Consider the following 24,087-nt stretch of genomic DNA (forward strand, 5'->3'; position numbering starts at 1 on the left):
CACACTACTTTTCTATAATGTAGTGTTAAAATGAGCATCTGGTGGATGGTAATATTCAAGTTTAAAAGGTTACACGCCAAGTATTAGGGCTATGGTGAAAGGAGCTACAAATAACTAAACGTACACTGGTAAAACAGTCAAGTCAGATTTAACAGAATATGCAGCAAAACAGTAACACTGCCAATTTTCGGCACTGATATATGGCTCTAAAAATAAATTCAAGTCACTAGAAACTCACACTCACCTATTTGTTCATTACCATTACAGGAAGCAAAATGTAATGCTGTCCGTCCTTTGTCATCAGCAGCACAGGGATCAGTCTCCTCATCTAAAAGCTTCTGAACTAAAACCAAAAAATTTAATTTCAATTAAGTATACAATTTGAATGAAACGTCACTGCTAACAGTTGTTCTGAAATATTACATAATACCAATTCCAGGCTTTCTTATTGCCTATTGTAACGGACAGCCAGGATTCTTACCCAGCTGGGACGCCTTCATAATGGAAGGACTGGGGGGAAGAACCTTACACAGTGCAATACCTCCCCCCGGATGACAGAGGGCACCCCCCTGGCTTGCTACAGTGCCACAGGTTTGGAAACGGAAGCCCAACCCTGCTTGGGCCCGTGGCCACTGCCAGGGAGTGTATGGAGAACGGCCGAGCCCTCCTCTGCAGGGCTGCCACCAAACCCGGATGTGCAGCTGGAAGGAGATAGAGGAACACCTGGAGCACTTCCGGGTGCTCTATAAAAGGGGCCAGTTGCCACAACAAGAGAAGCCAGAATCGTGAGGAGTTGGACGAAGCTTGCTGGAGGAGGAGTGGAGACAGAGAGCCAGAAAGAAAAAAGGGACAGTGTATTCATGCTGTTCGGTGCTTGTACTGTGTTGTGTAGTGGGGAGTAAAGTAAAAGTGCTTCTCCAATTAAAATAAATGTGTGCTGTGTGGCAAGACTGAGTGTCTGCTGTATACCCCTGGTGGTTCACATTATCTTCGTGCTGCAGTGAAGAAAATGTATTATATATACACACATATACACTAGCAGAAGTACCCGGTATTGCCCGGGAATCTATAACTCGTGAATTTCCCAAATGAAAGAAACAGAACATAGAAATCGAATAACATTTTTCTGATTGACATTTTATTGTAATAGGTAATTCAGTAATCCCTCCTCCATCGCGGGGGTTGCGTTCTAGACCCCCCCCACGAAAGGTGAAAATCTGCGAAGTAGAAACCATATGTTTATATGGTTATTTTTATTTAGTCATGCTTGGGTCACAGATTTGCACAGAAACACAGGAGGTTGTAGAGAGACAGGAACATTATTCAAACACTGCAAACAAACATTTGTCTCTTTTTCAAAAGTTTAAACTGTGCTCCATGACAAGACAGAGATGACAGTGCCATCTCACAATTAAAAGAATGCAAACATATCTTCCTCTTCAAAGGAGTGCACGTCAGAGAGAGAGAGAGAGAGAGAGAGAGAGAATAAAGCAAACAGTCAAAAATCAATAGGGCTGTTTGGCTTTTAAGTATGCGAAGCACCACCGGACAAAGTAGCTGCAAGGAAGGGAGCAAGCATTTTTCAGTGGAGCGTCCGTATCCTCTAGGCCAGTATGCGAACAGCCCCTCTGCTCACACCCCCTCCGTCAGAGAGAGAGAGAGAGAGAGGAAAGCAAACAATCAAAAATCAATACCTGCTGTTTGATCTTTTAAGTATGCAAAGCACCATGCGGGAAGCATATCGCTTGCAAAGCAGCCACATGTAAGCCCAGCAAAGAAGGGAGCACTGTGAAGGTAATCTTTCAGCGTTTTTTGAGGAGCGGCCGTGTCCTCTAGGGGTGCGAACAGCCCCCGTGCTCACAATATATTTGAGGAGTTTTATTTAATACATAATATGCAATGTGGTTGGGTAGCTTCTCAGCCATCTGCCAATAGCATCCCTTGTATGAAATCAACTGGACAAACCAACTGAGGAAGCGTGTACCAGAAATTAAAAGACCCATTGTCCGCAGAAATCTGTGATATACTAGGGGGCTCCGCCCCCTGCTCGCTTCGCTCGCCAACCCCTGGTGTTGGGAATGACAAAGAGTGTGATGTATGAATGAGATATAGAATAGTGTGAAGGTGTAGATGATGCAAATAGAAAGCAAACAATAAAGTGTGTGGCACAGTGTAAAGGTTTATTGGAAAATTTCTTTGTACACGCCGTTTAAGTGTAAAAGGTAATTCCAGGTCAGAACTTGTAAGGTCAATGAAGATGGTTATTGTCGTGATCAGAGTCAACTTTGTCAGAGCTTAGAAAGAGTTGTGTCTCTCCAGGAAGTAATGCAATGACTTGGGTATTTATGTTTTCCACAATAATATTTTTTGGACATAATATAGTGCGTTGTGTTAAAAGGGGCATTTGGTCTAATGAGATTGCTGTTCCAAATCTGTCTGTAACTAAGTCGTCGCAGATAAAGGCTTGAGGAATTGTAATAATATCTGGGTGAAGTCTATCTGTATTGGTGAGTGTACCATCTCCCAGTTGTAATAACCAATTGTTATGATCTGGATCTGGACATCGCATGTTTTGTACTAACTGTATCTTTTGAAAGCAATGCCAATTGTCTGCGTATTTTAAGGTGCACTGAACAATAGCTGAGCGCATGGAATGTGGAACAATAGCTAAGCACTGTCTAAAATCTCCTCCTAATAAAAGTACCTTTCCTCCAAAGGGAATATTATCATTCATAAACGTTTGTAGAAGTTTATGAATGGTGTTGAGTAAGTGAGTGGATGCCATTGTACATTCATCAATAATGAACAGTTTTGCAAGACGGATGTCATGTGCAGTGCCACTGTTAATGTTCATAGTGGATAGCGATTTGTAGGATCTAATGCAGTTCATAAAGATTTCACTTTCAGTACATCGTTAGTTAGAAGCTTCTGTAGATATTCAGGATATGAATGTAAAGGAGGCAGTCCAATTTGACCCTTTTGATAACAACGTGTAAATTCATTACTTGTATTGCCAGTTGTTTCTTCAGGGAAGTTAAGTGAATGACAATGATTGCAAATGACATTCATTAATCCCAATGAATTTTCCTGAATAGTGGACTCATTATTGAACACGTTGTTAGCTAACTGGCGCAAGCGTTAAGCAGGTGTCTGTCGTTGATGTCTGTGACGTGTATCTTTTGCTTGTGCCGTTTGAGAGTCGCGTCGTTGTATGTCCATTATTTGGGACGTGTTGTTTTGGAGGTGTAATCGATTTGCCTGTGCTGTGTGAGAAGCCCGTTGTAGTTTACGGCGTGCATTGTTTGTATTGAGCCTTGCCCGTTTTTGTACGTCGGTCAGTTGAGCTCTCTCTTTTTGGAGCCTCGCGTGCTTGTTTTCCAGCAGTCCAGATGCGCGGTGTAGACGTCTGCGTTTATTTATTTTGTCCCTTCGCTGCCGTTTCTGTATGTGTGAGATGGAAGGTGTTTCGTTTTGAACCCGTGCCTGTTTCGATGCAGTACTGTGAGACGCGCGCTGCATGCGTCCACGTTCAGTGTGTCTGTCCATTTGGGTTCGTTTCTGTAACTGTGTTAGTTGAGCTTTGCGTTTTTGGAGCCGAGACATTTTTTCTTCCAGAGTTTGAGAAGCGCGTTGGAGCCGACGTGTATTGTTTTTTTTCATGCGGGTTCGTGTGTTTGGTCCCGTTACTCGAGCCGTATCGTTTTGTACCCGTGATCGTGAATTCATGAATTGTTTGTTCTTCAGCGTTAGAAATATGGATAAGTAATAAGGAGGATCGCACTCACTGTTAATATGGAGCCTTTTCTGCGGTTGAACGGTTAATAGTGCCTTATTGTAATGCGATCCACCTATGCTGCATAGTGTGAACGTGTTGAGATGACGTATGTTTAATACGGATGGTTCATTTAGAAATGGGGCTTTGTGTGTCATTTGTTATTTATGTTACTGTGGTCGAGGGTCTGAATCGTCGTTTTTGTGTACGTTTTGTGTGCTATGGCCGTAGTCTGTCCCGTTTCGTGTCCATTGTGCTTTGTGTGGTGCTCGCGGCTTCTTTTTTTTTGTGTGCTAGGGGCTTGTTGAATCCTCCTCTTTGTGTGTCCCGTTTCGTGTGCAACGGCGTCTGACTCCTTTTTTCTGTGGTCTGACTCCTTTTTTGTGTGCGCGATGCCTCATTTCTTATTTTACGTTGCATTCCATCCGGTTCCCGTTGCTTGCGGGGTTGGGGAGGGGATTTGTGGGGCGCCTGCGCAGTACGTCTTTTGTGGCCATGGCCCATTGCCGGATGTCCCTGCGTCCATCCGGTTTACCATTCTCGGTTAGTAATGTGGATATTTAAATATGCTTACATATAAAATCTGCGATAGAGTGAAGCCGTGAAAGTCGAAGCACGATATAGCGAGGGATTACTGTATAAGTAGTCATATTAGAGGCTTTGGATACAGTATATTTTTTGTGTTGTCCTGGGGTTCTAAAAATGAACAAATTGTGAGGATTCCCACTGTAGAACATGTAACGTAGTGTTGTCCGTGTGAAAAGCATAGATTTTCCAAATTGATGTCTTTAACTTGGAGTGATTGCCCTTCAGCCTTAGTAATTCACATAGCAAAATCCAAACGAATAAGAAATTCTAGCCTTTTGAAATCAAAGGGTAAATCATTCGGAATCAGCGGAATTCTTTGTATAAAAACGTTGACATCTTGCGCAAGGTTGAGACGGCCTTTAAATAGACTTTTTTGAACAGGAAATTGTAGACGTTTGAAATCAAAGGGTAAATCATTCAGAAACTGGGGAATTCTTGGTATGAAAACATCTTGATGTCTTGCGCAATGTTTGAGACGGCCTTGAAATAGACTTTTTTGTGGCATTGGAAGTGGACTTTCTAATGCCATGTCTTTTTTTTGGTGGCATGGGTATAATAATGACAATTATAATGTGTCACATGGTATTACGTACGGAATAAGCACCAGAGTGAGATGAATGTACATTATTTACAATACGTCAGAAAGCGAACAAATAGCACCAGTCAGTCAGAAAGACCAAGACTGCATCTTACTTTGAGTCGGAAAGCGAGCAAATAGCACCACAAATATGGAAAGCCAGTCACGCGCACTGGGTCGTTCACGTTTTACATCCATACAGCAGTTCCCCTTCACGCGATGCAAGCAGTCGGCTTTCTCATACTTGGACACTTCCACAATGTCTTGGCAATTTAACACTAGAATTACCAGAGCCTACGAAAAAACTCGTAAATCCGTCCCACCTTAAATCGCGTCTTAAATCCGTTTGCACCTCTCCGCCAGAGTCCTTTGTCATCTAAATGTGCTGATAAACAAAAGCTACTAGCAGCCAGCTATTCCATCCCCCCACCGACTTAGAACGAATTTCTCCTAGCTCATGCCTTGCCTTGATTTGATTATCTGGGATTGAAGTGGAGTTTTAGAGTGGAAATAATATAGTGTTATTTGGAATACACGCATTTCATGTGTGTTCCGTTTCTATAGTAGTCTGTGCAAACACATTTTTAAAACAGAAACGTTTTTCATATTCTAATAGTAAATGACAAAATGTAGGCATAAACTATATAACGTATGAAGCCTGAAGTCCATATATCAAAGAAACACTTTCACAAAAGGTACAAATAAGAGAACACGTGCGCTTTTATTCAAAAATATAACTGCACAAAAAAAAAAAAACCGCGTTAGCATGCCACATTGACACTCTTACTACAACCGCCGCGGTGGCGTAATGGTATCAGCTCCTGACTGGGAATCAGAGGGTGTTGAGTTCGATCCCGCACGGCTCCTCTTCGAGAAGTGAACTGCTCCTATTCTTACAATTTTAGAACAACAACATAAATTTGATTTCAGTCTGTAACAGCCGGTGTAACTTATGATACTGGTAAAGGTTAGCTTTTTTTTTTTTTTTTTTTTAAATTCACTTTTCATTCTCGCAGTCGCATTCAGAATCAATCCATACAACCCCATCTGACATAAAGACGCGCTATAGGTCTGCAGTGTACCACGATGCATACTACCGCCGCCCCCCCCCCCCCCCCAAAAGGGTTCTGACACACAAACGCTGGCGAAGCTGCCTTCTTCGTATCTCACCGTCACTTGAAATCAGCAGTTCTTAGCATTGCACCATGCAAGCTGTCGTATCAACCACCAACTGTAACTTGCTTTCTTTATTCTTCGGTTATAGTCTTGAATAAAAGTGCACTTTTATTTATGTGAAAACAGCTGTGTCAGATGGGGTTGTATGGATTGATTCTGAATGCGACTGCGAGAATGAAAAGTGAATTAAAAAAAAAAAAAAAAAAAAAACCTAACCTTTACCAGTATCATAAGTTACACCGGCTGTAACAAACTGAAATCAAATTTATGTTGTTATTCTAAAATTGTAAGAATAAGAGCAGTTCACTTCTCGAAGTGGAGCCGTGCGGGATCGAACTCGCCACCCTCTGATTCCCAGTCAGGAGCTGATACCATTACGCCACCGCGGCGGTTGTAGTAAGAGTGTCAATGTGGCATGCTAACGCGGCTTTTTTTTTTTTGTGCAGTTATATTTTTTGAATAAAAGCGCACGTGTTCTCTTATTTGTACCTTTTGTGAAAGTGTTTCTTTGATATATGGACTTCAGGCTTCATACGTTATATAGTTTATGCCTACATTTTGTCATTTACTATTAGAATATGAAAAACGTTTGTTTTAAAAATGTGTTTGCACAGACTACTATAGAAACGGAACACACATGAAATGCGTGTATTCCAAATAACACTATATTATTTCCACTCTAAAACTCCACTTCAATCCCAGATAATCAAATCAAGGCAAGGCATGAGCTAGGAGAAATTCGTTCTAAGTCGGTGGGGGGATGGAATAGCTGGCTGCTAGTAGCTTTTGTTTATCAGCACATTTAGATGACAAAGGACTCTGGCGGAGAGGTGCAAACGGATTTAAGACACGATTTAAGGTGGGACGGATTTAGGAGTTTTTTCGTAGGCTCTGGTAATTCTAGTGTTAAAGAAACATTAGTAAAGAGGGATGCACAGAGACCAAACATGCCGCTAAATGATGCCGCCGTTAACGTCTGTTGTAACATGTGGCCATCTTGTCAATGATAAGTATGGGGACTTTTTGCGAACATTGTGTTGGTTAAAAGGTGTCCGGCGCTTGACCAAGGATATTTTTCCCAACCAAACCCCCATGACCTCCTCCTGGTCACAAAGCAGCCCCATGCCCATTTTGGTGGCGATCGGACGCCCGGTGCAGATTTGTATGGCGGACAAACAAACATAGACTCTGCTTTATATATTAGATTTACACACACTACAAACACACATTTTTTACACTTCTTAATATTAAGGGTTAGTTTTAGTGCTTAAGATCTAGTTGAAATATGTGATATTACAAGTAAGGACTGAGAAATTAATCACAGCTGGTTTTATTTTGTCTGGGACAATAATGTTCTGTAAAGCTTTTTGTAAACAGAAGCCATCTTAAGTATTGTTAATTTTTCTCTTTTTTTAAAACGCTATTCTTTGTGAGAGACACATCATGGTCAGCAAACATGAGATCTGTCAAGTCTGCCATGCAGCCACAGCATTTTGTGTCATTTATATATTTTATAATTGTGCAAGTTTCCCCATTATCATTTTTCACACAGCTCAAGGAATTCACATTGTTTCAAAGAAATAAAAACAGAAAGAATGTTTACTTGACATCTGAATAAACAAGCCATATAAATTACATATTGTTTTCATGGGCAGATCAGTGGTTCATTTTTAGTGCTGTTGTCTCATAAGTCTCAAGTTTCAACCACATCCCATGCCCTGTGTATGGTTAGCATTTTCTCTTTGTGTGTGTTTTCTGCAGCTATTCTGGTTTTCTCCACTTGTCAAATATGCTCATGTTAGGCTACCTAGCAAGTCTAAATTGGTCTGGAATGAAGTGGTGTACCTTTGCATGGTATGAAATGGACTTCCATTGTATTTTGAGTAATGTTGGCTATGGCTTCCTAAACATGGATGGATGCAAATTTCTACTGCAGTATTTTGAAGCTTAATGGAATTTATGAAATCTAAACCAACTTACCAGTATCAATATCATTTGAATTAGCAGCTTCACGTAGCCTTTTCCCAGCTGAAAAGAAAGGGAGATAGAAAACTTTTACTTGCAAGTACAAATTATCTGAACCCAAGAATGGCATTATATATGCTATAATAGTTTCTCAGAAAAACCATATTTCATACATTTTTTAGGAAAACCACAATATAATCCATCAAACAACCATTCCATTAGAGAATGAAACAGTATTTTAAAATGTTTAAAAAGGAGAAGATCTTTAACAGAAATAGAAAGAGATGGTTTATTAATTTGTAAAGAGTGTGCTTGCCTGCTGAAGATAATCCACCTTTTGAATAAAGGCTTGTGTATGTTCCTGCCAGTTCAGCAATAAAGGTTTTGTGCTTTGGAAACCTGGTTCTTTTTTTTTCTCCAGTCTCCTGTGCAACTCTGACCCAAGCTTGACAATATATAATAGCAGGTCCAGTCTATGACTAATCTGCCACTTAACCCAATATGCAGAAGCATCATCTATTTATAAAAGAGTTCAACAGAGCATAACTGCAGTCCGCTATACTTATAATGTCACTCACAACACGCTCACACAAGAGCATCATTCACAATACACCCTTTCCAAAGTGTTTGTTGAAGTATAACAATAAATTGCACTGAATGCTTCATTCCAAAAGGTGGCATATACAATCAATACTATAACCTGATGAAGAAAATTTTAAGTATAAAAGGAAATTATGGAAAATAATAATCGGGAAAGTACTAATCCCACTGCACCCAACTGCCACAAAGAGGTACGTAGTTGATGTTATGACCACAGGGATCTCAAACTCAGGACATTGGACAGTGTGCCCTTTTTATAGCTGTTAATGGGATTTGTTATTGACTTACAAAATTTTATTCCTGCTTTCATTTTGCTATATTAATGAGAGTAGATCACAAGAATGTTTAATGGCCTCAGTTGAGAGGAGTAATCTCTCAATAATTCTTTTGTATTTGCTATTTTGTTCTATTTCAAGTTCTCTTTATTAATTACAATGCTAATTTGTCTGTTTTCTTCCTTATATTGGTATAGAACATGTAGTATATGTTCTCAACAGCAGTGCTAATGTTTGAATGTTAGAATGAAAAATGCAACGTATTTTATTACTATATAAATTACAATAAATGCCACATCCCAAACATTAAAGTTGAATACACCCAGCAGTGTATAACTATCAGACAGACTGAAATGTGCTTATATTAGATTTGGAAGTGATTACAATGTGGCTCAAAATATTAAGGTGCCTTTCATATCCCATACAGAATCAAATCACAAGTAATTTACTACTTCAAGTAATTTACATATTAATGGAATTACTAGGCAACCATACTAAGCAAATTATATTCCTTCTTCATAACCTACAATGAAGACAGAGTCAAACACAAGCTGTGTTGTGGTACACTGGATAAGATATAAATTTGACAAATAAAAGGACACCATTCTGAACATCAAGCTTGTTTGTTTAGCTAATAGCTAAGGTGAAATAATACACAGGTGTAGTACTTTCCCTGAAAAAAGTATATTTGAATACTACAAAAAGAGAAACATTTCTGAAAGATGAGAAATAACTACTGGTATTTTTGAAACTCTAATATAGTTCACTTTCAACTGAATCAGACAAAGAAAATACTTTTTCATGCCCTTAAGTGTTTTGCTAACTAAAATGTGTTTTTACCAGAAACCCATCTTCCCATTTCCTGAGCCCAATTAAACCCTGGGGGCTGGAGCCTTCAGCATCTGGTACAAGGTAGGAACCAACCATGGACATGGCATCATAGAGCACAATAGCAAACTTGTAATTGGAAAAACACTGGAATACATGGAAAAAATCCCAAATGGGCACAGGTTAAGAAGTGCAAACTAAGTATTATCCATTATTATAATCATTCAAAACACACAGGTAGATTACATTCTATGCAGAAGAGTCAACCTGAAGGAGATTGAAGACTGCAAAGTGGTGGCAGGGGAAAGTGTAGTTATGCAGCATAGGACGGTGGTCTGTAGGATGACATTGGAGATCAAGAAGAGGAAGAGAGTAAGAGCAGAGCCAAGGATCAAATGGTGGAAGTTGAAAAAGGAAGACTGCAAGGTTGAGTTTAGGGAGAAGGTGAGACAGGCAATGGGTGGTAGTGAAGAATTTACCAGACAGCTGGGAAACTACAGCAGATGTAGTAAGGGTGACAGCAAGAAAGGTGCTTGGTGTGACATCTGGACAGAGGAAGGAGGAAAATGAATCCTGGTGGTGGAATGGGGAACTACAGGAGAGTATACAGAGGAAGAGGATGGCAAAGAAGAAGTGGGAAAGTCAGAGAGATGCAGAAAGTAGACAAGAGTACATGGAGATAAGGCACAAGGTGAAGGGAGAGGTGGCGAAGGCTAAAGAAAAGGCGTATAATGAGTTGTATGAGAGGTTGGACACTAAGGAGGGAGAAAAGGACCTGTACCAATTGGCTAGACAGAGGGACCGAGCTGGGAAAGATGTGCAGCAGGTTAGGGTAATAAAGGATTTTTTTTTTTTTTTTTTATTTCGCATTATACAATTTCTTGTATTAGGAATTTGTTAGTTTTCGCATACCCCTTGAGATCAGAGTGCATTGTCAGCCATTGTACAGCTCCCCTGGAGCAATTGAAGGTTAAGGGCCTTGCTCAAGGGCCCAGCAGAGTAGGATCTCTTATGGCAGTGACGGGGATTCGAACCAGCAACCTTCGGGATACCAGCGCAGATCCTTAGCCTCAGAGCCACCAGGATAAAGATGGAAACGTACTCACAAGCGAGGAGAGTGTGTTGAGCAGATGGATGGAGTACTTTGAAAGGCTGATGAATGAAGAGAAAGAGAGAGAGAGAAGAGGTTGGATGATGTGGAGATAGTGAATCATGAAGTGCAACGGATTAGCAGGGAGGAAATAAGGACAGCTATTAAGAGGATGAAGAATGGAAAAGCCGTTGGCCCAGATGACATACCTGTGGAAGCACGGAGGTGTTTAGGAGAGATGGCAGTGGAGTTTTTAAACCAGTTTAATGGAATCTTGGAAAGTGAAAGGATGACTGAGGAGTGGAGAAGAAGTGTACTGGTGATGATATTTAAGAATAAGGGGGATGTGCAGGACTGTAGTAACTACAAGGGGATAAAATTGATGACCCACAGCAGGAAATTATGGGAAAGAGTAGTGGAAGCTAGGTTAAGAAGGGAAGATTAGTAAGCAGCAGTATGGTTTCATGCCAAGAAAGAGCACCACAGATGCGATGTTTGCTCTGAGGGTGTTGATGGAGAAGTATAGAGAAGGCCAGAAAGAGTTGCATTGTGTCTTTGTGGACCTGGAGAAAGCATATGACAGGGTGCCTCGAGAGGAGTTGTGGTGTTATATGAGGAAGTCAGGAATGGCAGAGAAGTACGTAAGAGTTGTACAGGATATGTACGAGGGAAGTGTGACCGTGGTGAGGTCTGCGGTAGGAGTGACAGATGCATTCAATGTGGAGGTGGGATTACATCAGGGATCAACTCTGAGCGCTTTCTTATTTGCAATGGTGATGGACAGTTTGACAGATGAGATTAGAAAGGAGTCCCTGTGGACTATGATGTTTGCTGATGACATTGTGATCTGTAGCAATAGTAGGGAGCAGGTTGAGGAGATCCTGGAGAGGTGGTGATATGCTCTAGAGAGGAGAGGAATGAAGGTCACTAGGAACAAGACAGAATACATGTGTGTAAATGAGAGGGAGGTCAGTGCAATGGTGAGGATGCAAGGAGTAGAGTTGGCGAAGGTGGATGAGTATAAATACTCGGGATCAACAGAGTAGAGTACAGTAATCCCTCGCTATATCGCGCTTCGCCTTTCGCGGCTTCACTCCATCGCGGATTTTATATGTAAGCATATTTAAATATATATCGCGGATTTTTCGCTGCTTCGCGGGTTTCTGCGGACAATGGGTCTTTTAATTTCTGGTACATGCTTCCTCAGTTGGTTTGCCCAGTTGATTTCATACAAGGGACGCTATTGGCAGATGGCTGAGAAGCTACCCAGCTTACTTTTCTCTTTCTTTTGCGCTGACTTTCTCTGATCCTGACGTAGGGGGATTGAGCAGGGGGGCTGTTCGCACACCTAGACGATACGGACGCTCGTCTAAAAATGCTGAAAGATTATCTTCACGTTGTGATCTTTTGTGCAGCTGCTTCCTGAAACGACATGCTGCACGGAGCTTCGCATACTTAAAAGCTCGAAGGGCACGTATTGATTTTTAATTGAAAAACAAACTCTGTCTCACTTTGTCTGCTCCTGACGGAGGGGGTGTGAGCTGCCGCCTTCAACAGCTTTGTGCCGCGGTGCTTCACATACTTAAAAGAAAAACAGCCCTATTGATCTGTTTACTTTTCTCTCTCTCTCTGTGACAGTCACTGCTCCTGACAAGCACTCCTTTGAAGAGGAAGATATGTTTGCATTCTTTTAATTGTGAGACTGAACTGTCATCTCTGTCTTGTCATGGAGCACAGTTTAAACTTTTGAAAAAGAGACAAATGTTTGTTTGCAGTGTTTGAATAAAGTTCATGTCTCTCTACAACCTCCTGTGTTTCTGCGCAAATCTGTGACCCAAGCATGACAATATAAAAATAACCATATAAACATATGGTTTCTACTTCGCGGATTTTCTTATTTCGCGGGTGGCTCTGGAACGCAACCCCCGCAATGGAGGAGGAATTACTGTAATGGGGATTGTGGAAGAGAGGTGAAAAAGAGAGCAGGCAGGGTGGAATGGGTGGAGAAGAGTGTCAGGAGTGATTTGTGACAGACAGATATCAGCAAGAGTGAAAGGGAAGGTCTACAGGATGGTAGTGAGACCAGCTATGTTATATGGGTTGAAGACGGAAGACGGTGGCACTGACCAAAAAGCAGGAGACAGAGCTGGAAGTAACAGAGTTAAAGATGCTAATATTTGCATTGGGTGTGACAAGGATAGATAGGATTAGAAATTAGTACATTAGAGGGTCAGCTCAGGTTGGACAGTTAGGAGACAAAGTCAGAGAGGCGAGATTGCGTTGGTTTGGATATGTGCAGAGGAGAGATGCTGAGAATATTGGGAGAAGGATGTTAAGGATAGAGCTGCCAGGCAAGAGAAAAAGAGGAAGGCCTAAGAGAAGGTTTATGGATGTGGTGAGAGAGGACATGCAGGTGATGGGTGTAACAGAAAAAGATAGAGGACAGAAAGATATGGAAGATGATGATCTGCTGTGGCAACCCCTAACAGGAGCAGCCAAAAGAAGACCATTATAATAATTTAAAAAACAAATCTAGGATTCTTACAAATAAAAATTCTGACTTCAGTGTCCCTGTAGCCACTACATTTCAAAATACTTGTATTACTGGGGGGAGGGGTAGTTTTTGACTCTTAGAAATCCAAGTCTGCAGGCTGATGAAAACAAATACATTTTTCCCCCAAAGACAATGGTCCCGAAACAACTTTGTCTCTTTTTACTAAAACTCAGAAACCAGCATTAAAAAAACTAAAATAACTGGATTATTTATACACAAGTTAAACTGTCTACTTTAAAACTATTCAGAGTTCTTGGAACAGCCAAATTTCCTTTAGCGTTTGTTTTGTGATCAGATTAAAGGTCAGCCTATTATAAAAGACTGCCCTTAAACATCTATAGCGATGTGCCATCCTCCCTATCTGCTTTTTTATAAATATTGAGAGAGTAGAAAGAATGGAATTTCTGAAATCTACATATGACCATGACCATATCTTTGGTTTAAAAAAGTTATTTAGCTGAAAAAGAACTATCACACAAGTAAGAAACTCAACAACAAAAGTAGTTATCCACCAATACTTTTGTGTTCCATTAGTTGAAAAAAAAAATCCATGATCCAGCTATCCAAAGCTAAGAACCAAACTAAAATTATCAGCTAGCTTCTTTGTGAAAATGCAAGGCTGGTTGGTATTAAAAGCAGGTGAAAAACAAAACCAATAAAAACTTTTCTGGCTTGGGTGTTTAGAATCTTCCATGTGCTCACAAAGACAATAAGCATCTATCACAAACCCTCATCAAATCTTTCAATAACGTGGGGCCTCATGTATAAACGGTGCGTACGCACAGAAATGTTGCGTACGAATGTTTCCACGCTCAAATCGCGATGTATAAAACCTAAACTTGGCGTAAAGCCACGCACATTTCCCTTCTTTCTTAGCTCCACATTCCTGACGCGGCTTTATAAATACACTGAAATTAACTGCATATTGTTTATTAGTGTAATGCATCTGATTGTAATTAACCTGTAGCAATATAATGGTCCAGGGAATAGCCATAGTATTCCAAATACCATAACTGCTTTAGCGTTGTTACTCTCACTGCATCTTGTTCTTTTTGCTGCTCCCGTTAAGGGTTGCCACTGCGGATCATCTTTTTCCATATTACTCTCACTGCACCACTCGGAGTATTTATATCACTGTATCTGAGTGTGAATCACAGCAGCAGATGATCGGAAAGAGAATTATCGGTATACAGTAATCCCTCCTCCATCGCGGGGGTTGCGTTCCAGAGCCACCCGCGAAATAGGAAAATCCGCGAAGTAGAAATCATGTTTATATGGTTATTTTTAGAATGTCATGCTTGGGTCACAGATTTGCGCAGAAACACAGGAGGTTGTAGAGAGACAGGAACGTTATTCAAACACTGCAAACAAACATTTGTCTCTTTTTCAAAAGTTTAAACTGTGCTCCATGACAAGACAGAGATGACAGTTCAGTCTCACAATTAAAAGAATGCAAACATATCTTCCTTTTCAAAGGAGTGCAAAGCAAGCAGTCAAAAAAAAAATCAATAGGGCTTTTAAGTATGCGAAGCACCGCCGGTACAAAGCTGTTGAAGGCGGCAGCTCACACCCCCTCTGTCAGGAGCAGGAAGAGACAGAGAGAGCGCCACAGAAAAACAAAGTCAAAAATCAATACGTGCCCTTTGAGCTTTTAAGTATGCGAAGCACTGTGCAGCATGTCCTTCAGGAAGCAGCTGCACACAGCCCCCCTGCTCACACCCCCCTACGTCAGCGCAAGAGAGAGAGAGAGAGAGAGAAAGTAAGTTGGGTAGCTTCTCAGCCATCTGCCAATAGCGTCCCTTGTATGAAATCAACTGGGCAAACCAACTGAGGAAGCATGTGCCAGAAATTAAAAGACCCATTGTCCGCAGAAACCCGCGAAGCAGCGAAAAATCCGCGATATATATTTAAATATGCTTACATATAAAATCCGCGATGGAGTGAAGCCGCGAAAGGCGAAGCGCGATATAGCGAGGGATCACTGTACAGTTTCAAGTACACACTACCTCAACCATGGCAAAAAGCGTCAAAGCCTTTCCTGTACGGACCTCGCATTTCAGAAACAGTTTCATCCCAAGAACTATAAACGCACTCAATCAGTCCATCAAGTGCTCCTTGTAGAACTGTTTGTACTTAGAAGTACAATCACCTCACTGTAAACTTACACTACAGTTATAATATTGCACAACCTGCGCTACTTTATAAAGCGCGTATGATGACAATATCATTTTTAAGATGAAATGCAGCAAAATATGTTGCTTATCGTATACAGATAAAACTTTAACTTCATTTAAATAATCTGTATTGTTAATAATTAAACATGTGAGGACACGGTGCCGCAGCATATAGCTAGTTCAAGGATAGCTCCTGCCTTGCGCTGTATTCTTGCTGGTGCTGATGCGACACTGGAAGGATAGACGAATAGAATAATTAAACATGTACTACGAAGATATTTCAATGTTCCTTAAAAGTTTTGAAGAATCTGCATTCTAAGCTTACAAACGGCTTAACGTCTATTACAGTGCTGATTGTGTGGTGATTGGAGAAAGAAAAGTATGGACAGGAATTGGAGGTTAGTACGTTTGAAAGAGACAGTACTTCTGTAATAAATTATTTCATCGAAGGTCGCACATGGTGCAGCAAGCCTCTTGCGTGAGATATGAACAATCACTGTGCCACCGTGTTCCCATGTTTAATAACATGCTTTCATTCCTATCATCATGAAAATGATATCACATATACATCTCAGTATTTTAATTATTCAGAGAGCTGTAATATCTCGAATGTAATGCATTCTGTGTCCTGTTGGAGAAAGAGAAAGAACGGAAGCACGTAGTGATTCACACACATAGAGCACATAGAAGATCAAATACAGAACAAAGCATTTAACATGCTATTTGAGAAACTAGTAAAATAAACGATTTTAAGATGAAGTTTATGATGTTCTACTTTAATGGCAAAATAAACGTGATTAAAGTGGAAATTTCGAGATTAAAGTTGATATTTCGTGCTTTTTTCCCCCACTGTGTGCCTATGCTACACTCTCAAAACAGATATCCTGGCCTTATTTGTCTTCTGACATTCACCCTTCCTCACAGGGAAGGCAATGTTGTTTTAAACAGTTATTTGCAAAGAAACTGCTTTGACAAGGTGTTTACCATAAAAAGTAACATATAAGGCGGGGGTCCTCAATCACAGTCCTGGAGGCCGCAGGTTTTTGTTCTAACCCGGTTGTTTAATTAGAAAGCAATTCTTGCCAATAATTTAATTTCATGGCTTGTCAGTGCTTTAACTCTGTTATGTCAGGTAATGCTCATATCCTAGATTTTCTTCCCCTTTCTAAGGAGATCATGCAAATAATTTGAAGGCTAAGATGGATGAGTAATTCTCAGTCCTTCACTTTTTTCTCTTCACTTTCCTTCCAAGTATTTAATTGAACCCAATAGTGCATGATAAATACACACAGGTGTAAATGGAGAAATGCTGGTCTCTTTTGTCATTTGTGTGTTATTGCTAATTAGGAGCAATTAAAAACCAAGAATACAGCTGTTTAAGACTAAAATAAGCCATAAGGTTTCAAAATCTTAATGAGCGAGACAACTTAAGTGACGCAGAAGTGTTACTTGAGCAATAAACGCTTCTTATTAAGCAAATGGTTGAAGCAAAAACCTGCAGCCACTGCAGTCTTCCAGAACCGTGATTGAGGACCCCTGATACAAGGTATATATTGGGGTCAGAGGCTACACCTTTTGTCAATAAAGTACCCCATGGGGTAAAGCCATGAGTAAAACGTACCTGCAACTACTTATATTTGCCCATTTATATATCCGAATGCAATCATCAAATGTAGTACCCGATTGTTTTTGAAACGATGAGAATGTATTCTATCAATTAAGGTTGTTGATTAAATAATAACCTTGTGACAATTCCTTTAGGAAAATGCGTAAGCATTCTCTTTTGGTTTTATTTTTCCAAGAAATGGCTGTTGTTAAATTGCCAAACCACGTGCAAATTTTTTCGACGACGCCTGGTGCTGAAATTCTCCAAGTGCCATTACAAGCTGCTTGGCGGTGAGGGTTCCCTGCATTGTTAATATAAGTTATGTCTGCTGTCCCAGCTTAGTCTTCCCATGCTTTATTTTTCTCTGTATAGTCTGTTGCAGATCTGCGAAGTTCCTATAGTAAACATTTTCGATTGCCTTCAAGCAGCGACTCTACTCACCGTGTACGTCTTTCCCTATGGGTCCCCAAGTCCGATGCGCTTTAACATGCCTTTTGACCCGCGTCACACTGATCTTGCCCAGGCGTTTTTGCTCTCCCCGTGCAGAGGACGCGGGTGCCGAGTCCGCTCCTGCTCGATTTGGATCCCAGAGCAGATGCAGGTAACTTACAGCGGCATCCGACCGTCCACAACTCAGTCTCATGTCCTCTCCGAGTCCCGAAAGCTGGAATGTCGGAGCCGACTGTGCCGCCTGCACTAGATATTCTCCTTCCTCGGAACTCGACTGCTCGTCATCGGAACCACCTTCCGCTCCTGTCGCAGAGTGACCCCAACTCGCCATAACGCCCTGCGAAAAAAGCCTCCTGAACCAAACACTAACACACAACCTCCTCTCGCCCACCTCGACCACGCCTCATGGGAGTGGCACGCAACTGCAACCCTGCACCCTTCATTCTGGAGTCTACAAACAAAGCAGCAGGTAGAAATCGATACTCTAAAGAGCCAACATGGCGCCCTTTTCAGCGCTGCTCTCGAAAATTCGAACTTCCGCCTCATGACTAGCAGGAAACGGTTAGATTGACGAGTATAATGACCAATCCAGATAAAGTATCGTTTACACCCGTCAAAACAATAGCGACAGTCGCAGAATTTAAAATATGACACGGGGCGGGCTGAATGTGCCATGACATTTGACAACTTGAAAATAAAAATAATTTTAAAATCTATCTTTCCATCATTTCTCGAAACCATTCTGGTTCAGTAAGAACCCAAACTAGCGTGCTTATAAAAAGCATTCACCCCCTTGAAAGTTTTCACATTTTTGGTTTTTGACGTTGATCAATAGCAAAGTGAAAATAGATCACCACAAGTGGTTAAATTAATTACAAATATAAAACACAAAATAAATGATTGCAGAAGAATTCACCTTTTTCATGACAGTATATAGTAGATGCACCTCTGGCAGTAATTACAGCAAAAAGATCTTTGCAAAACCGCTCCAGCTCTGTTGGGAATCCTGGGTGAAAAGACTTGTTCAAGTCTAGCCACAAATAATTAATATGCCGTCCTCCATCATCGCCAATGCATCACGGTTGGTTTTTGAAGCCACATTAGTGAAATGGACATTACTTGTGAATTTCCCATTGGGATTAATAATCTATCTATCTATCTATCTATCTATCTATCTATCTATCTATCTATCTATCTATCTATCTATCTATTACCTGTCTGGGTTTTCAACTGATTGTCATATAATGCACCTGTACCTGAGAGGCCCGACTTGTGGTGGTCACTATCATGGCCTAAGCTACTCAATGAAGACAAAAAAGAACACACTTGAAAAGTACAAACTATGGGATGGAAACAAGAAAATATCCAAGTCACTGAATACCCCTTGGAATCCAGTTAATTCAATCATGAAGAAATGACTGTAAATCTGTCTAGAACAGGCCATCTACAAACACTGACTGATCATGAAAGAAGACAACTAGTGAGGGAGACCACCAAGAGATCTATGATAATTCTAAAGGTGTAACATAGTTTGAATAGACTGTGTATACAGCAACTGTGCCCAAGTGCTTCATTCTTAGCTTTATGGAAGGGTGGCAAAGAGAAAAGCACTGTTTAAAAAAAAAAAACAACACATAGGACATCTTGGCTGAAGTTTGGAAGAAGGCACAGAGGAGAGTCTGAGGTCACCTGGAAGATGGGGTTATTGTCTGATAAAACCAAAATTGAGCCATCAGGTTTAATGCCATGTTTAGCAGCAGCCAGACATTGCACGTTTTACTAAAACACACCAGCCCTGCTGTGAAGCATGGTTGGTGGCTGAGTCATACTGTGTGGATACAGCAGGCCCTGTAAGGCTTGTGAGGGTACAGGGTTACATGAATCCAGCAAAATACAGGAAAGTCCTAGAGTAAAGCCTGATGCATTCAGCAAGACACCTGCCCCTTGGGAGAAGATTTATTTTCCTGAAAAACAAGAACCTCAAGCTTAAAGCCAAAGTTACACAGGAAGAGCTTAAAAACAACAACTTTAATGTCCTGGAGTGGCTGAGTCAGAGTTTAGATCTCAATCCAATTGACAATTTGTGGCTGGGCTTGGAAAAGTCTGTTTACTCATGATCAGCATGCAACCTGACAGAGCTTGAGCAGTTTTGCTAAGAAGGCTCATGGCTGCCATGGTTGACAAAGGTGCATCTACTAACTACTGATTTGAAAGGGGTGAATGTGTATGCAATTGATAGTTTTCTGTTTATATTTGTAATTAATTTGTATCACTTTGCAGAGATCTAGGTTCCCCTATCATAATTAGAGAGTCTTTTACTTTTGATCAGTTTCATAAAAGCCGAATTAAATCCATTGTGATTTAATCTTGTATAACAATAAAATGTGAAAACTTTCAAGAGCTTCTCATAGACACCATTTACATTTCAGAATATATAATTAGCTTTTGTTAAGTAAATAAAATATATTTAAAATATAAATTCATATAGACTTTACTGCAGTCTTATTTCCAAAAAAGCTAAATACAGTGGGCTTTTCATTAGTGTTTTAATCCATCTAAAAAAACTAGCTGTGCTAAATGTCTAAGACAGGTATGAAACATAAGTAAACAACTTAGACCTCAGGGTTCATGTTTGCAGTGCAGCATCTATTGTAATGTATTTTGTACATACATGTATGTTAATAGATAAGCAGCCATACCACATGAACTTCAGAACAGACAATCCACCTGAAGCTAAGCATGTTCAGGTCCGGCCAGTACTTGGGAGGGAGACCAGCCAGGAAAGGGTTGGGTTGCCGCAGGGTGAAATATTGTTGAGACCAGCAGGGGGCATTTACCCTGTGGTCTGAACGTGAATCCCAGTGCTCCAGTACAGTGACAGGGAAACTGTGTTGTAAAAATGGTGTCATCCTTCAGATGAGACATAAAACTGAGGTCCTGACTCTCTGCCGTCATAAAAAATTCCTGGGCACCTTTCATAAAGAGTAGGGTGTATCCTGATGTCCTGGTTAAATTGCCCACCATGGCCTAGTCATTCTGGCCCCGGATCATCCCTTGTCTCTAATTGGCTAACTATCTTTCTTCCCTTCGCCACCTAACAGGTAATGTATTGTGACTATACTGGCACAAAATGGCTGCCATCTCATCATCTAGGTGGATGCTGCACATTAGTGGCGGTGAAGTGGTTCCCCACTCACTATGAAAAGTGCTATATAAATGTAAATAGATATTATTATTATTATTATTATTAATGCATGTAGTAATAAAATGTAGTAGTAAAATGCATTGCATTAATAATTCCAATAGATGGCACATTACAAACATTTAGAACATTAGAAAATTAGAACAATCTAGATGTTTGTGATGCACCATCTGTTGAAGTGAAAGATGCAATGCATATGTCTCTGTTATAAGGCATTTTGTATGGGATTTGTAAAAGCAGTGTTAATGTTTGTGGTGCACCATCTGTTAGAATGACAAATGCAATGCATTTTAGTACTACACATGTTTGTAATGCACCATCTGTTGGAATGATAGAGACATAGCAACCAGATGAACACATGGATACACAGACACACAGACACTTGTCCTTTTGTTAGGGTGGATCAATGTTAAGAGAAAGCTGTTCGTCTGTATGAAGTCATATTCAGGAGTGTCTTCTCTACAATGAGTAGCTGTTCTTGCATTTTTTCTCAAGAGTATGGGCGGCATGGTTGTGTAATGGTAGTGCTGCTGCCTCACAGTAAGGAGACGTGAGTTTACGTCCCTTTCTGTATGGAGTTTGTATGTTCTCCCTGTGTAGGTGTGATTTTCCTCAGGGTGCTCATGTTTTTTTCCACAGTCCAAAGACTTGCAGGTTAGGTGAATTGGTGATGCTAAATTGGCCCTAACCTGTGGCTGGTGTGTGTGTGTGTTTGCCATGCGATGGAATGGCGCCCTGTCCAGGAGATTGTTTCCTGCCTTGCTAGCTATCGTTCTGCTATTTGGGATAGGCTCCAGCACCCCTTGCTATTCTGTTAAGGAATAAATGGGTTAAAAAATGACTAGGCTAATATTGGTTCCTGTTTTATTTCCAATAGCTTTTTTCTTCCTAGAGGTTTATGTATCCACTCAAGGAATTTTGAGCCTTCATTGATTTTTCCTCTCAGTACAGAAACTGTGTTGATGGGAATGAATGCAGCTAGACCATGGTGATGTCATAATCATTGACTGATTTCACCCTGTGTCTTTATAAATCATTATAGGACCATTACTGTAATATTTACAGTATGTTGAAATTCTTACTTGCATGTACAAATCAACATATGTGTTGCTATTCTCTGGTGCCAGAATTTGTGAGTATAACAAACCTGACTTCAAAACCACTGTCTGCCTTACCTGAAAAAAATCACAATGCATTTACCATGAACTAGCAGCATCACAAAAAACAAATAATCACCTCAAACACTGAAAAGATGTCTTTGTGTTATTTATCTCTCTATTATAAAAAAAAATCCTGCAGAGAAACAGTAGGGTGTCTTCGAGACATGATCTTCACGTTAAGATCACAGAAGACACTTAAAAGACCCGCGAGACTAAAGAGATTGGCCACGGAGCGTCTCACGGGGATCTTAAACATGAGACTTTGTGCCAAGAGATTGACCCATGGACCACCTCGCAATGACGTAGAACATGAGATTCTTGAAAAACACGCCCTACTTACAACCAAATAAGACCACGGTCATCAAAACTCTCAGTCGTGTTTTGGCTTTAAGCACACACAGATCCAGGGCTCTGAGCGCATATAAAGCATACAAAGACAATGCGTTATAGATGAAACGTAGACGACTAAGCGAAAAAGAAAGCAGCACGGAGAAAAGAGAGTCAAAAGCGTCAAAAGAAAAAGAATAATCTAGGTGCAAATTCAGAAAATAAGGAAAGTAATTATCAGCCCGGAACAAGTGGAATTGAAAAAAAAGCACGTCCCATCCAGATGTTGCCGATATACACATGCAGAGCAGGTTAGAGATTATGAAAGCAATGGAATTCAAAAGGCTAAAAAAAAAACGTTGGTGCGATACACATGTGGAGAAAGTTAAAGAATATGAAAGTAGGAAAATTAGAAAGTATAAAAAAAAGAAAGTAAAGATCACAGTAGCGTAAACAAACGGAAATTATTACTCGAGAAAGGGAAAATAATCACCATGGACTAGGGGCCTCATGTATAAATGGTTCGTACGCACAGAAATGTTGCATACGAACATTTCCACGTTCAAATTGCGATGTATAAAACCTAAACTTGGCGTAAAGCCACGCACATTTCCACGGTACCTCATACCCTGGCGTACGCAATTTCTCCGCTCGGTTTTGCAGACTGGCGGCACCCAGCGTCAAAGCAGTGCTACTGTTCCTGTGTGGTCACCCTTTCTTTCTTAGATCCACATTCCTGACGTGGCTCTATAAATACACTGAAACTAACTGCATATTGTTTATTAGTGTAATGCATCTGATTGTAATTAACCTGCAGCAATATAATGGTCCAGGGAATAGCCATAGTATTCCAAATACCATAACTGCTTTAGCGTTGTTACTCTCAATGCATCTTCTTCTTCTTTCAGCTGCTCCCGTTAAGGGTTGCCACAGCAGATCATCTTTTTCCATATTACTCTCACTGAACCACTCGGAGTATTTATATCACTGTATCTGAGTGGGGAATCACAGCAGCAGCTAATTGGAAAGAGAATTATCGGTATACAGCATGAAGCAGAAGCTGCCTGAGCCACGGCAAAACGTTTCAGAGACTTTCCTGTACGGACTTCGCGGTTTAGAAAAAGTTTCATCCCAAGAACTATAAACGCACTCAATCAGTCCATCAAGTGCTCCTTGTAGAACTGTTTGTACTTATAAGTACAATCACCTCACTGTAAACTTGCACTACTGTTATAATATTGCACAACCTGCGCCACTTTATAAAGCGCGTATTTAAATATGATGACGATATCATTTTTAAGATGAAATGCAGCAAAATATGTTGATTATATTATACAGATAAAACTTTAACTTCATTTAAATAATCTGTATTGTTAATAATTAAACATGTGAGGACATGGTGCCGCAGTGCTAGCTAGTTCAGGGCTTGTTCCTGCATTGTGTTGTATTCTTGCTGGTGCTGACGCGACACTGGAAAGATAGACGGATAGAATAATTAAACATGTACTACGAAGATATTTCAATATTCCTTAAAAGTTCTGAAGAATCGTCGTTCTAAGCTTACAAATGGCTTCACGTTTATTACAGAGCTGATTGTGTGGCGATTGGGTATTTGGAGAAAGAAAAGTAAGAACAGGAATTGGGGGTTAGTGCGTTTGAAAGAGACAGTACTTCTGTAATAAATTATTTCATCGAAGGTCGCGCATGGCGCAGCAAGCCTCTTGCGTGAGACATGAACAAGCA

The 24,087-nt window shown here is 40.5% G+C and overlaps 1 protein-coding gene across 1 annotated transcript in view; it reads right to left on the bottom strand.

Moving 5' to 3' along the window:
• ankrd54 (ankyrin repeat domain 54) overlaps positions 1–18,176 on the bottom strand; it is a 30,107-nt gene extending 11,931 nt beyond the window's left edge. The window contains exons 1-3 of the mRNA XM_028815593.2: positions 17,647–18,176; positions 8,094–8,141; positions 245–343 (exon numbers count right to left, since the gene is read on the bottom strand). Coding sequence (XP_028671426.1) covers positions 245–343; positions 8,094–8,141; positions 17,647–17,986 — 487 coding nt within the window. The 5' untranslated portion in view covers positions 17,987–18,176. The remainder of the gene's footprint in view (positions 1–244; positions 344–8,093; positions 8,142–17,646) is intronic.
• Positions 18,177–24,087: the final 5,911 nt, after the last annotated feature.

Source organism: Erpetoichthys calabaricus, chromosome 12 (genome assembly GCF_900747795.2).
Source record: "Erpetoichthys calabaricus chromosome 12, fErpCal1.3, whole genome shotgun sequence".
Lineage (NCBI taxonomy): Eukaryota > Metazoa > Chordata > Cladistia > Polypteriformes > Polypteridae > Erpetoichthys > Erpetoichthys calabaricus.